Source organism: Perna viridis, chromosome 12, assembly GCF_037379345.1.
Source record: "Perna viridis isolate PV_CMFRI_1.1 ecotype Kerala chromosome 12, ASM3737934v1, whole genome shotgun sequence".
NCBI classification, from domain to species: domain Eukaryota; kingdom Metazoa; phylum Mollusca; class Bivalvia; order Mytilida; family Mytilidae; genus Perna; species Perna viridis.
In genome coordinates, this window is record NC_142456.1 from 4,310,985 (window position 1) to 4,326,692 (window position 15,708).

General features: G+C 32.5%; 2 protein-coding genes across 11 annotated transcripts in view; both read right to left on the minus strand.

Annotated features, from left to right (window-relative positions):
* Positions 1-45: 45 nt before the first annotated feature.
* On the minus strand, positions 46-9,804 carry LOC148600923 (uncharacterized). Of its 6 annotated transcripts, none has more exons than XM_088556402.1 (3): positions 9,655-9,804; positions 8,919-9,215; positions 46-2,345 (listed from the first exon to the last, which is right to left on the minus strand). In XM_088556402.1, exon 3 carries the CDS (start codon positions 2,334-2,336, stop codon positions 951-953), a length of 1,386 nt encoding a protein of 461 aa, XP_088412528.1. In that variant the 5' UTR covers positions 2,337-2,345; positions 8,919-9,215; positions 9,655-9,804; the 3' UTR covers positions 46-950. The 6 variants fall into 6 exon arrangements, with proteins under 6 accessions (XP_088412528.1, XP_088412525.1, XP_088412530.1 ...); XM_088556399.1 differs by lacking the exons at positions 8,919-9,215; positions 9,655-9,804 and adding exons at positions 3,988-4,002; positions 4,579-4,822; XM_088556404.1 differs by lacking the exons at positions 8,919-9,215; positions 9,655-9,804 and adding exons at positions 3,988-4,002; positions 4,512-4,822.
* Positions 9,805-11,333: 1,529 nt separating this feature from the next.
* LOC148600924 (uncharacterized) overlaps positions 11,334-15,708 on the minus strand; it is a 38,721-nt gene continuing 34,346 nt past the window's right edge. For all 5 annotated transcript variants that reach the window (XM_088556395.1, XM_088556394.1, XM_088556396.1 and 2 more), the window contains 4 exons: positions 13,920-14,178; positions 12,718-12,843; positions 11,875-11,953; positions 11,334-11,528 (listed from right to left, as the gene is read on the minus strand). In XM_088556395.1, coding sequence (XP_088412521.1) covers positions 11,425-11,528; positions 11,875-11,953; positions 12,718-12,843; positions 13,920-14,178 — 568 coding nt within the window. In that variant the 3' untranslated portion in view covers positions 11,334-11,424. The remainder of the gene's footprint in view (positions 11,529-11,874; positions 11,954-12,717; positions 12,844-13,919; positions 14,179-15,708) is intronic.

The window sequence follows — 15,708 nt, forward strand, 5'->3', positions numbered from 1 at the left end:
CTCTTGTTACATCTTGTTGTTTTAGAACTACTAATTAAATATCAAAATAATGCAGGTCCAACGGCTAAATTCTTATCTACATCATTTTCTTATCAATTAGAAAGGGTACTCAAGGAAACCATGTTATAACGCTATTCAAAACAATGTAATCCAGGGACAAAGATCAGACATGGAAAACAGACATACAAAACAAAGAACATAAATTAACTAAAATCATACATACAAAGTAAAGAGAGCAAAAATTCTTACTAATAAAAAAATGTATCGGGATTATTCTTAAAGCTATTTTAAATTTGTCTTTAAGTTTTTCTTTTCGATTGTTATTTATCTAAGTATCTGGTACTTTGTGTACATACTTGTGTAAAGTTTGCCTAACCAAAAGCGTTATTTTTGTTTGTGTGGGTGTGTGTGTGTGTTTTGTTTTGGTTTTTTTTGTTTTGTTTTGTTTTTTTGTTTTTGTTTTTGTTTTTTTTTGCGTACATGTACTTACTCGTCAGGTCTCGATTTCACAAAAAGTCGTAAGTGTAAAGTTGATCGTAAGTAATGACGTCATAAATTAAAATAGCATTGTGACGTCATGATTTACGATCAATTTCACACTTACGACTTTTTGTGAAACCGACGCCAGGTTTTAAATTTCTTGCTTTTAGATTACTCTATAGAATTTCATCATTGCCAAAACAGTTTATATCTTAAAAAGTAATCATAACCAACATTCTATGTTATCCAGGGACCAACACAAGACAGGGAAAGCATACACACACAACAACAATGAACATGACATAAACATGATGATACTTACAAAGCAATAAAATTGAATGAGCAACGCCGACCACACTTTACACAAACTGGAAGCATAGACCAGGTGTAAAAGTTTATTTTTGTGATGTTTCATGTTCATTTCATTTTATATTACAATTTTATTGTTCACATTATCAGCCTCATAACAATTATGTTTCGAGATCTTCCGTTTCCCACCGATTTATTGTATGGATTAAATAGCTTAATCCAATCTTAGAGACATCCGAACAGTATTCATGGGGACACCACACATTGGAGCAAGGTGTGATTGCTTTATATCTGGTTCTAAGAAATTTTTCACATGGCAATATATTCAAAAGAATAGTGCGTCTTTTGCTTTCCTCGTGCAAAAGCGTTGCTTCATTGACACATTTAAGAATCAAAACGAGACAGGCTTTAATTTCAGCTTTTGTTGGTATTCCAACATTTAAGTCGCACTTTTCGATTGCACACTGGATAGATTCAAGGTCAACGGAACTGTTTGAAGAGTAGAAAGCCTGTGCAACGTAATCACATATGGCGTTCAATTTAGTGTCTGTGTATGTTTCATCTGCTGATTGACTGGCCGAATCACTGAACTTTGACCCACTATCAATATCACTGATACTTGTGTCCGAACTTGAGTCAGATGATGAATTCTTCCTGCATTTTGAACTGTCACTTATATTGAATTTTCTGTGCACAGCCTTAAGGCGTGATTTTATTGTATTGTTAAGTTTACCGAAGATATCGAATCGGTTCCGAATGAGCATCCATGCTATAAGGCCTGCAATGCTGTCCTCTTTTGAATTATACATGCAATATTGAGCCTTTCTGTCTAAAACTCTTTGGCAGCGAAATCGTTTTTTGCCTTCATGACAGAGTGTTGATAAGGCTGAATGTTCCCATAGTTTGTACTGATCAAGAATATCAGAATGGAATAAAATTTCAACGAAGCATTTCACTGTTCTACCTTCAAAATTTTCGAGGCTGTTCATACAGTAGTATCGATTACCTTCCGTGTAAATTGGAGATTCTGGACTCAAAATATTTGTCTTTGGAAATTGGTGAAATGAATTCAATGTCAAAAGTACCCGGATAGTAGAGTATTTATTCATATCAACGACTTCGACAATGTACATATTCACATTCGGAACTTTATCGAGTTTAACAACTTGCCCAATATCGATTTCGAATTTTATATTGCCTAATACAGAATCCTTGTCATCCTTGAATGTGTTTAGTTCATTTGTGTCATTTATTGGATCAAAGTTCTGTCTACTGGAATTCTTTTCGCTATTACAAATTTCAGACACTACTTCAGCTCGTAGATTGACTGCTTCTATGTCCCACGGTTCAAGAATGGAAAAGTCCGTGAATGGTCTCGATTTTATCCGCCCAGCTTCAAAACAATCCAATGCGTCATCAAGATGCATCGTTATTGAGGCTTTGTTACATTCCAGATATGAACAGTTTTTGACGTTCTTGAAGTTTCCGGCACATGGTCTCCAAGTAGTGTAGAATCCAGTTTGTATCAAGTGCTTGCGTAAATCCATATTTAATGACTGCAAAATTATTAAAGAATAAAGTTGTATCATAATTATTCTTTTACATTTTCTGGTGTTCATTATGGGAGTACTACAACATTTTTTTTTTATTTAACGGAACTGGTTTTTAGCTCCATAACTCTGCTTTGTTTAAATTTGTTTTAAATTATTACAGTAACATTGCATGTTTATTACTATAGGTATTATAATAGTTTATCATACTATGTTTGACTATATCAACCGTTATGCATCCGTTATACCTGTTAACTACGTTTTATAACAGGCTCAATAGTGTTGAGATTTACGTTACTGTACTATTAACTAGTTTCATTTGTCTTGAATTTGGCTCAATTCATTTTATGTTATTTTTTTTTCAATTGAACGCATCTTAAAATTGTCAATTGGGTATTTTAGCGCTGTATTTGTTAATATTGGAGCACAATATTTTATAAACATTTTTTTTTCTATTTGATTAGCATCTTTGATTATATATGTTACTTTGTTACTTTTCCAATTTCTTTTAATAATAAGAAACCATTATTTATTTTCGAAATACACGGAGGTGTCAAAAACGTCAAAATTGGATAGAATAAATTTCGTTTAGATCAACACCAATGATCCTTCATAAAGATGTTTGACATGTTACAAAATTGTCTAAGGTTGCAGAAATTCTTTTGGGAAATCATATTAAAAAATAGATAGACAATCGTCAGTTTTATTAGTATCTGAACACAAAAATATGTTTTCTTTAAATACGGAAGTAACGCTTTGTAAATCAAAATATCCATGCATTTGAATTTCACTGGTGAATTGCATTGGTTTGTTTACTAGTGGAATTCAAATGCATAGATATTGTGATCTACAGAGTGTTACTTCAGTATGAAAAGAAAACATATTTTTGTGTAAAGATACTAATAAAATGACAAATATCTATTTTTTAATATGATTTCCCGAAAGATTTTCTGCAACCTTAGACAATTTTGTCACATGTCAAACATCTTTATGAAGGATTATATATGGACAATTAAAAGAAACTTTAACAACACTTATGCATACATGGAACACACTAAATATTACATGTCAAAATCTATATCGCATGCTGTTTCAACCCGAGACTCTTATATCACCCAAGAGCCACCGATCCGCAGAGTGATGTAGGTCGAGGGCTGATACCATATGTGATACAAATTTTTATATGTCATGTTCATTATATCATATATTTAACCTATACTTCAAGTATAAAGTCCCTGAAGGGGTGGATATAGGGTGTGCGATATAGGTCTAGAGTATGATGTATGGTATGCGATGTAGGTTTAGGGGTGTGATATAAGGTATGCGATATAGGTCTAGAGTTGTGAAATATAGGGTATGCGATATAGGTCTAGAGGTGTGATATAGGGTATTGGATATGGGTCTAGAGGTGTGATATAGGGTATGCGATATAGGTCTAGGGTGTGATATAGGGTATACGATATAGGTCTAGAGGTGTGATATATGGTATGCGATATAGGGTAAACGGTATTAGGTTTAAACGAACACGTATAATGCATATTAAAAATGTATATTTGGATGCAAAAATGATATTATCACAAATATTTAACAAAAAGAAAAAGGCCAGTGAAATATTTGATAATAAAATGTTAATAAAGTTAAAATTTACCCCTTCGATATCAACCTGAAAGTAAAATACTTTTCTATAATGTCATGGATTCTTCTAACTAAGAGATAAAAATATTCTTAACACTTATATATTTCCGTGTGATTTTATTTTATCTTGAACTACATTTATTTACCACACAAAAGAAACCCACATTTCAACACTTCACTTCTTTAAATCACTTAGGACACTTGGATAACTAATCGTAAGAATCACATGTATATATAGCAATGATAATTACATTGATATTATAAAATTCCCATTTATTAAATTAAGTATATAAAACATCCAATGAAAATTGTTCAATACAGGATACTATGCATAAATTTTACAATTTAAGTTAAATATGTCTTCCAAAATCTTTCCTTAGGTTATAATGTAATAAAGGCGATCTTTCGTTTACAACAGCTATGTTAAACTTCACTATATAAGTAAGGTATTGTATATGTTAATGATATATACTTTATGAAAAATTAGTCGTTAGTCTCGCAGCACTTTATCAAATTTTAAGATCAATGTATACTCACTTCTTGATTAAAGACTAGTCCAAATATAATATACAAATAAATAACAACATGTAAACGTGAGTCTTACATGTATAGTTCTTGTTCTCTGTTCATGCATATGTGTTTAAGTCAAACGCGTAGAAATCACAAAACCCTATAATTAGGGAATTACACCTTTCTACCGTCTCCCCCAACTTGAGAGAGTTGTCAGGTTTAAATTTTAAATTGACAACATTCATTTAATTTTATCTCCAATGAAATCGATTTTCCACCTACATTTTAAATATACTCTTTATCTCATCAGTTTATATTTAGTCATTGGTAAATTTGAAGTCTGTTAATTGTGCTTTGTTTATTTCATGGTCAAGGACTTCTTGTAGTATTAAGCATTCATTTTATTGGGTTAAAAGTAAATATAGCAAATGGCAGCCATGGATATATCAAAATGAGAAAATCGGGAGTCAATATAACATATGAATCGATGATTTATATCGAATTTAAACAAATACGTGTCAGCTTACCAAAAAAGTAAGTTTTGTTCTATCAAATAACTTTTAACAATTTTTTTAAATTGTTTTTCACCATTTCCTCAGCCTATAGTTTATTACGTTGCTGCACTGATGGCTGAAATAATTCCTAAAATGACCAGATACAGTTGAAATACACATCAATCACATAAACACTTAATGACTTCATAATCGCGCCAAATTTATTATTTCTGAATAAATTCCTGTCCAAACACTTTTAGTATCAAACCTGTACAATGCAGAAACTGAGTTACAAATGGTTGAGTTGATACACGTTATAAAAACAATAAAACAAACGATACCTTCTTTAGTTTACATACGTCTATATTGCGTTTAAAACGCTAAACATCGTTGAATTTTGAAAGAGTAATCAAGGGAAATAAGGTTATAGCGGTTCAAAAACATTGTCTTTGACATTATATGAAGACTCCTACTATACTCGGCGTCACATAAATAACATACTGTTAAAATTTGAATAAAAATATTTTCTACGACTTTATTGACACCAACCTTCGTTTAAATTGTCTTAAATGACTTGCTCATTCGTTTAGCCAAACAGCTTCTCAAAAACAAGTCGCTTATTAGCTTAAATCATGCGTAACAAATCCTTACGGGAAAATCCCATACTTATATCCGCCATGTTGGTTTTTACGGGACGATTTGTTTACAAACGAAGTGCGTAAGTTCCCGTCGAACTCCGGTGACAATCGTCTGCTTGATCAACTTCTCGATATTATACGTTGTTCGCGTAAAATAAATCCGAGATATCCGAAATAACGCCGAATTGCATTCTGGGTTCTTCGGTTTTTGGACAAACCATTTAAACGTAAACAACATCTCCTAGCAACCCGATCACTGTAAACATGGCCGACTTTTTACAATGTAAATATTGCCACCTAGAATTAAAATCTGACCGGAATTTAACGATTCAATGTTTAGGGAGAAGCCGTTTGGCTAAACGAATGAGCAAGTCATTTAAGACAATTTAAACGACGGTAGGTGTCAATAAAGTCGTAGAAAATATTTTTATTCAAATTTTAACAGTATGTTATTTATGTGACGCCGACTATAGTACTCAAAATGTTCATTAAACATTTTGCCCAACTCAATACAAACCTATCCTGTAATACTAACACTTTTTATACGTCAAACCTCAAATATGGTTTAGTGTTTACTAATTAAACATAATGATTTTTATCTTTTTGCAAAACAAAGCATTGTTAGACATTTATAGATTACTCTTTTGACTTCTTCAACGAAAAAAGTATTGGTAGACAAAAACTAACTAACGTGTACAAAAAATGGTTACGTACTCATTTTGACTAATGTACTAGACACAACTAGATAATCCGACAAAAAAACTTACCTTTATGAAGGGTGTGGTAGACACATGTAATGCTTATATTGATATATGAAATGTTTCACGATACCGTTATTGAATGCAACAGCTATACAGTCCGTTTTGCAATAATGTTTTCATGTCATGATATAGGATGGATAGGAATAGGGAATTTGGACCTATCGGGAAATGAGATTTACTCTACCGGTGCACCTGGTCCATGCTCCCAGTTTTTAGTGGAGTCCGGGTTGTTCATTAATTTTTGTTACTTTATATGTATGATTGTAGTTACTTTATGTTATTTGTCGTGTATGTCTGTTTTCCATGTCTGGTCTTTGTCCCTGGATTACATTCTTTTGATTACCGCTATAACCTTGGTTCCCTTGATTACTCTTTCAAAATGGTTGGGTGTACGTTTTTTTTCTTTTTTTTTTTTTCTTTTTTTGTTTTTGTTTTTTTCTGTTTTTGTTTTTGTTTTTGTTTTGTTTTGTTTTGTTTTGGCTTTTTTGTATTTTGATTATTTATTTCAGTCAAAATATTTTAAAATTTAATTTAAAAAAAAATCAAATGTTTTAAAATACAAAACTATAAACTTGTCGTTGATTAAAAACGACAACAGCTGCAATTTTGATTTGATGGGGAAAGGAGATTTTCAGTAAATTGAGAGAATAGTGAATGTTCTATGGGTAATTAGGTGGATGGTATAAGCAGACCACAATCAAAAAACGTCCGTTTGCTTTCGATTACGATGACGATCTGTTTATCAACCATACTATCAATAATAATTGACTTTATCCTAATTTTAACCTTGGTGTGACCTTAAAGAAAGTCACTGAAATATACAGATTTGTCTACATTATTTCAAGCTTAAGTGTTGATTGTGTTAACGACAATTTCATAACAGACGAAAGGGACAATTATAAGTCATTGTTCATATAAAACATTAGTTTGAAGAGAGGCAAAAAGAAAATGCACTATCTTTTTATAGCATCCATGTTTTGACGTACACCCGCTCAGGGATATGCAATACGATACTGGTACCTTCTATGGGATTAGTAATTGTTTTCTGTGTGTTTTTTTTCCACAAATATAATAAGTTTTCTATTAATGTTTGAGAATATTGTATGAGAAAATTTTATTGAAAATTTTAAGGAGACCATCTGGCTCCTTGGTTAAAGTTTTTGTTCATTAATGACAATAAACTAATCGATCGGATGATATATTTGGATTTTATATAAATGTCATCAAAAAAGGTTTCGGACGTTACGAACAAATAGCAAACTTCTAAAGACCTAGCTTCGAAAAGGTCACAAATCGTTAGAGTCGTATACTGCATGTCAAACTATATTTCCATACTCCCGATAGTTAAATCATAACTTAAAGCCACTATCTGAAACTTGGGCTTTTAAAATCTCGATCAAATTTGTCGTTTAACAATGGATGCAGTGAAAGATTCTCTCTTTCTCTGTTACAATATCGCTGGATGTTTATGGAACTTCGAATTACGTTTACCCTACCAGTGTAAAAAAAACATGTCCCGAAGCTCACAGTTTTAGTGGAGTCGGAGTTGCTCATTTGCTTTTGTTAATTTGTATATATGATTGTAGTTTTTATGTTCTTTGTTGTGTTGCGGATTAGGAAGAGTAATCAAGGGAACCAAGGTTATAGCGGTAATCAAAAGAATGTAATCCAGGGACAAAGACCAGACATAGAAAACAGACATTCACAACAAAGAACATAAAGTAACTAAAATCATACATACAAAGTAATTGGGGACAAATGAACGGACATCATCGCCAAATACCTCTTTTTGGAAGCGGGGATATAACAACAGAAAGCGACAGTAGCTCAAAGAAAAGGAAAACAAGTCAGAAATTTGGAGGATTAAACAGAGTCTATTGCTCCACCACTTGACAATCCAGAAAGTCAATATTTCCCGTGAACGAAAAAGGGAATATTTTAATTTTTCTTGTAGTTCAAATGAATATGTATGCAACGTTCTAGAATTAAATTTAAGCAATCTTATACCTAAGGAAGATTTGTCGTCGAAAACCCATGAGATATTATGTAAATGGCTAAAGCGACAGATTGTTGGGTTCCGATGACATAAAGGTCAATAATAGTTTGCGAACTTACTATACATTACAGATTGATTTATCGAAGAATTGACCTTTACTTCACCTTATTATTGGTCATTGTTTATAATCATTAGAGTTCATGAACAGTTTATATTATGAAAATTGTGTAACTGTTCGAGGACAAAATCTTAATCAGGATGACCTCATTGATTAGGGCCTTGTATTATCCCTTATGACTTCGTCGAGCAATGGTGATTGGTACATGTATTGCCTTGCCTGTCTTGAGGACAGATTTGTAGCCCTCCTGAGAGTAATCCTCTGCATTAAAGTATCCAATTGCGCATGGTATTTTTAGCAATTTGCATATTTAAGTGACCATAAATGCTTATTAAACCGTTTAGCAGGTAACATTCGCCGGTTATCAATTTTGGCGCATTTTTGCGTCTAAAAATGTCAAAACAAATTCAGAAAAAAATATACTTACTCTGGGCCCAAGTACTCAGTGCATCTCTTATCATCCACTAAAATCAGAAACGCAAAACTTTTTTTGATACCATTTTACTTCAAAATCGCTAAATTATACACCCGCCACAATAAGCTGCCACACGGTAGCTATCGTTGAATCCGTTCCGTGTTTCTTATTCTTTGGAAGGCCGATCATTTCATGTCATTTTGCATAAAAGATATACACCATTTTTCTTTTGCGTTATCCCTGACTTCTTTTTAATTCACATCTTAAAGACTCTTAAATGTCTTCTTCGTGTGTATGTGTGGCGTCGCACTAGAAAAGAGGTTTTGTACCTTTTTATATGTTGTAACATTGTTAGTTTATCAATTTGAATTCAGTGACACAATTCAAAAACTATAAAATGCTACAAAGTTATGTAAAGTCTTAGATACCTTGCAAAAATACAAAGTTCTGGCATAACATATGAGTTGTGCTTTGAAAACTCTATACGCAAGTGCTGAAGGGATGTTTCCACAGATGAACGAAAAGCAGACAATAAGGAATGAAAAGTCATCGCGTTTGTCGTATCAATCAAGTTATTCATTATTTGAATCTTTACAATTCGTTAGGTATTTACATACATGTATGTGGTTTGATAGAACCATGAATTGATATCCCACGAATTTTATTTTGTGTACAATATTCGTACATCCTGACATGTATAATGAGATATGTATATAGATACACGTATCCAGAATACACATTTACTTACTGTTTGATTCTTCGGTCATTATCCTAGATACTTTCAATTCGAGTAGAAAACAGAAATATTGTAAAAACTATAAATAACTGTCACATTTTTGGTAACGTGATTGCGTAAGTACAAAAAAATAACTTCTTATACAATCTTTTAAAGTTCGTCAGTTTTCATTATTCTAAAGGAAGTAGAATATAATAGATGTACAATTCTGTATTCAAATGGTTAATATATTGCACATATTCTTAGGTATTACATGTGGTATTTTAAACAGACCCCAGGATTGTCATAATTTACAAGTGGTGTATTTACATTACCTTTCTTTTGTATCTTTAGTGATAAATCTTATATTCTTCAGTACACATGTCAATAAAACATTGAATATAATGTTTTGATGTTTTTTTTTTCTCTATAGAGTTTTTACTTTTTACCGGAATAACATCTGTTGAAATCCTCTGAACCCGAAGACCGATCTATACTTAATTTATATTTTCCGGGAACGTTAATTCGATGGATATTTATCAGAATATTTTATTTTGCGTCATAACCAAACTTAAAATAGTGTAAAATCAGTTGAGCATCACATTTTAGTCATAATATGACTGCACATTATTCACTATGCACCTTCAATTCTGATATTTCTGATTTAGAGTTTGGGACACATTCTGGTGAATTCATATAGTTACATGACGACACTGACAAACCTTTTTACAATGGTTTCATGTTATGATTGCTCCCACATAATACGACTTCAGGAACAAGTCCTAATACATAGATACCGAATGAGTATAGATCTTGTAAGTGCAGTTTCTTTTTCTGTCTTTTCTTTCATTCTTTGAACGATTAAGTGTACACTGTTCTGCTAGATATTTTTGTGTTTTTTGTTTCATTACTTCTCTTTCTTGGTTATTTTTTATATCTCTGTACCTCAAAACACTTTTAATTCATGCTCCTATTGATTGATTGACAATTTTTATAACCTCTGACGACATGGTTAAAGGTTAGGGAATACCAGGAAATTCGTCTCATTTAACTTATCTCTATCGAGAAGTAGTAGAAATTTGAGTTTGATATTTCCTCTTCATAACAGCACATATTCAAGGCAACTGAAGGGAGCAATAATATAAACTGAAGTTCCATTTCTGCTAGCTCCAACTCACTTCTCTCTACCGGTACACCTGGTCCATGCTTACAGTTTTTAGTGGAATCCGAGTTGCTTATGTACTTTTATTGCTTTGTACGTATTAATTTGGTTATTGTTTTTCGTATTTGGTTGTGTGTGTCTGTTTTGCCTGTCTAGTCTTTGTCCCTGGACTACATTCTTTTGATTTCCCCTAGAATTTTGATTCCCTTGATTACTCTTTCTCTACCACTCCTAGAAGGGAGAAGTTACTAGGTTATGCCTTGAACAATCTTTGCTTAAGTAGACAATCAAACATTCGAGCAGTTTATGTCCAGAATGTACACAATCCTTTACAATCCTAAGGTTGAACATCAAGTAAGTGTTTGTCATACTATAAAGACCCGTTCTTGAGGGTGTCTGTAAACATTACTTGTGACCATCAAATCCACAATCATATCTTCAAAGTATCAAAATACTAAAACAGAAAGTTTCATGAAGAAACATATAAAATATTTGTTCCAATGCCAACACATAATTCTGGTATAATTGTACGACTTCATGTAAAAAAAAATTTCTAGTTATGACAACATTTATTTATACACATAACAAATATGGATAACAATGAATTGCAATTGGCACATGATAATCGATTCACAGTAGTCTCATGACGACCGCATTGACATCCGGGAACTCCTGTAACCAGACGAGGAACTAGTGAGTGAACTGAATGAACTCGTAGACAGCCCCAATGTTCGTCTAGTAGGACCTGTATACAAAAAAAAAATATTCGTGCATTTTCGCTAAACTTGACTGCATGGATGAATTATCGGTAAAATTGTCAATATGAAGTAAAAAGTATAAAATCGTCGCAAAATTTTGGAAAAAAATTAACGAAACCACTTTTTGCCTACTTTATTGGTTTTAGCTAAATAAAGATATTATTATGATTAATATAACTTGTACTTATCGTTCATCTAGAAATATGAGACACTTTTTTCTAATTCGGATTCCTGAATAATATTTAATTATTTGTATCAGGATACTAGTTTTGGGTCAAAGTTTTCAAATGTTAATTTTTATTAGCCGGGATCATTATAGTAATAGTCACTTACCTTTTTTATGACAAGATTTAAAGTTTGTCTCCTCCTGTTTCGTCACTATGGCACTGCTTGGTCTCAGTCGGGAAAGATGCTATTAAGAAAGGTTAGGCATAAATTGAACTGTAGGATTATATATTGTAAATTCTGCAATACTACGCATACATCGACACGCTCCCTGATCATGATTTTTTAAGCTTTCAGCTTTCAATCTGATAGAAAATTAACGAAATCGCAATAACAGCGTGACAAATATACTAAAAAATGATAATTCAAGCCATTCACGTGTAAATTAAAAGCCATGTAATGACGTTAGTGTTGCAAAGTGTATAATATAGATTTTCATTATGCGCAATAGACGGCACATGTACATCATATATGACAGTAGATATAATATTTGTGTTTGCTATCTGTTTCTCGTTCACAGTTAACAAATCAGCTTGATGCAAAGCTTCTAACTTGGAATGAACAATAAAAATACCGCCGCTATTTAAATTTAGTAGAAAAAAAACATAATGTATATGCACATACAAAATATAAATAGGTTAACGAATTTTAAGATAAAGTGAGGGTCATTTGAAGGCAAAACCTTTGGCACCAAAACTAATGATTTTATTCTCTTTTCTAGTGGGGTCCTAGTTGCTCATTTACTTCTGTTAACTTGTAAGTATAATTTTTGTTATTTTATGTTCTTTGTTGTGTTTGTCTGTTTTTGATGTCTGGTCTTTATCCCTGGATTACATTCTTTTGATGTCCGCTAGAATTTTGGTTCCCCTGATTACTCATTACAGTGGCTTGTAAGTCACAACGTTTTTTAAAAGACTCAGTTTTGAGTAATGACTCTGGTATAATTCATACCTTTTCTAAAAACTCTTCATCTTTACTCCTTTGATCGTCAATATCAGTATCATCCTGAATTCGTGGAGAACTCAACTTTGATTTTGTCTTCGCTATAAAAAGTGATCCTCTAAGAGCAATAGCACTCTATAAAAAATGAATTACTATTTAAATATCAAATTTTACTTCAATTTGCAAAAAGCACAACATGTTTAAAGTAATATAAGCTGTGAAATTGTGTTGTATATCATTTCTGTATCTCATCTATTCACTACAAAAAAAAGTTTTTTAAACGATACGGAAATTACCTACGAAGCAGCAAAAAAAATCATTAAAATATCAAAAAGGTTACTTGTTCTATCAAATAACTACTGATACAATACAGATGAATACATGACACAACCTACGTCATTGATATTTCATTATCTTCCCCAAAATAATTGTTTCGACGAAGAACCAGCTCAGTGACCGGATAGTCTAGTAGATTATCGAAGTAAACATTTAGAACATTGTGCGTGTTCCTTATGTACATATGTATGTTCATTTTTCCATCATCGTTTTCTTGGCTTAATGTTTTGACTTCCACTCTTCAACATTTTTATAAACTAAAAAGAATTTATCAAAAGTCAATGTACAGTGTTTATGTTACAGGTACTTCAACTTTGATGTAAAACATTTTTTCCGAAAATTGATCATTGATCTAATAATTGTCGGGCTGATAATTGTAATAAATTAATTGTGATATTGTACAAGATATAGAATATTTTATTTATAAGTGTACTTTAATTTAAAGATCGGAGTATTTTGTATGTCTTCACACAATCCCTGGGCGCGAAGGGTGTAAGAAAGCAGGGAACCCCTTTATAGCTACCCTGGGCTTAAAGGGGAGTTTGCTGTATTGCAGGATTAGTAAATAAACTGTATATGAATCTTCTTTAAAAAATAATCGGAACAAACACACAAATAAAGAATTAAGGAATGTAGTCTTGAAAAATGAACACCAAATAAACCAGTGGTGAATTAAGGGTTGAGCAGTTTTTTCCGCTTACAAGACACAAGCAGTAGGGTGCCACATTCTGTGTTTTGTTACGTTTTAATGCTTATAGTAGTTCATGTAGCTATTGTTCACTTATTTTGTATTGCCAAGCTGTATTGCCCGTTGAAGATTAAGTTGGTGATAGAAGAACATTTTTGACTGATGGAGGTGAAGAAAAGCTACAAACCTCAGCATCTCTTTCTTGCTTAGACTTTGACCCTATGTCAGAAAGTGCGTCTAACATGAATTTCTTTCTTCTTGTTTTGTCCTTAGCATCTGTGTCATGGCAATCTACTTTCTGAATGTCACTATCAGGTTTACCAAACACTAATGCTCTTCGTTTCTGTAAGTCTTCCATCTTTTTCCGTAGTACTTTCACTCTCATGTTGTTTGCAGCAGCCATGAATTTCGCCTGTTTGTTTTCTGCGTGGAGAACTGTGTTCCATCTAACAAATATTTTTCATACAGTAAGAACTTAAAACCAAACTTAATTAAGTCTTCAAAATTTAAAACTGATCTTATTTGGATGGAATTTGATTTCTTGGGTAAACTTGACATGCTGCATCTAAATTTTGGGTTTCAAGAACAAGTGAAAGTCGCAGCTGCCATGGTGACTGATTTTCGCGCCAAAACTTAAAAATACCCCGACTGCGGTATAATTTAATTTTTATGGTGAGAATAATGTGCTGCATCTAATTTTTTAGGCTTTTAGGCAACAATGTTTACGGGAGGTAACTTGTCCTCCGTTTCGTGTAACTAAACTTTAAATAGTTACAATATTGTAGCTTTTTGATCCTTTTATTAAACTCATGGATCGTTACGGTTTATCCATCTGCATTGTTCACCGCGTCATAAGTTTCTTTTCGTCTTTCGTCTACATTGGGCTTGAGCAACTCGGCGGGAGCTTCTAGAATAGCACATGACACTTATCTTATCGGTACACCTTGTCCATACTCAGAGATTTTAGAGGAGTCCAAGTTGCTCATTTACTTTTTTTTTTGTACGTTTTATTTTGCTAATTTTAGTTTCTTTGTTGTGTTTGCATGTTTCCTATGTGTCTAATCTTTATCCCTGGATTACACTGTTTTGATTTCTCTTTTGTACTTCATTGCAAGTCAAAAATAGTTATTAATAGCTAAATGGAAGATCAAATCCTGTAGTGAATTTTACTTTTTATCTCTCTTTTTTGCTAAGTTTGAACAATTCTGAACAGTTAGGACAGAACGATCTCTGACAGTTATTGATTGCAACCACTTCTACCTCCGACAATGTTTCTGTTTGCTGTATATTCTCAGTTCTTTGTCGTAAATTATAAGAAATTATGTTTGCAGCAGACATGTTAAGCACTTTCTATTTTTGAGTAAATATTATCCAGTGGCGGATCAAGTGGGTGGACAGGGCTGATACCCTACATTTTGCTGGAAAATATTTTATTTCCATCTGTAAAATTGACCAAAACAAATGGTAAATAATGGCCTAGCTACCCCCTCCCCCTTTTACCAAAGGAATCCCGGCTGGAACCCTCCTTTTAAAAGTGTCTGGATCCGCCCTTGTTGTCCTTGTATGTCCTATTGATAACGACCTCAAATTTATCATTAAAAATAGAAAATACATATGCGTGTTGTCTGTATGGTGACTTGTCATTTGCGAATCCTTTAATTATTATTTTTACCTAATTCAGCTTTATTTATTTATTTTTTTTTTTTTTTTGAAATGGTGAGTTTTCATTTGGGATTTCTTTAAATATATCTTAGGTTTTATATAATTTGAGACTGTTATAAGTCCATACGGTACTCAAATAAACAGGAAGTTTACCCTATACTTTACTGTTTGTCTCACTAACCACTTCCGGGTCAAATGGCCACCCCCCTATGTAGTACCAAAAATACATTGAACCTAGACATATGCATTGTAAGTTCATTATGTGTGTGTATTATGATTGAAAGTAGTCAAAATAAAGCTGAGAATGTGTACTT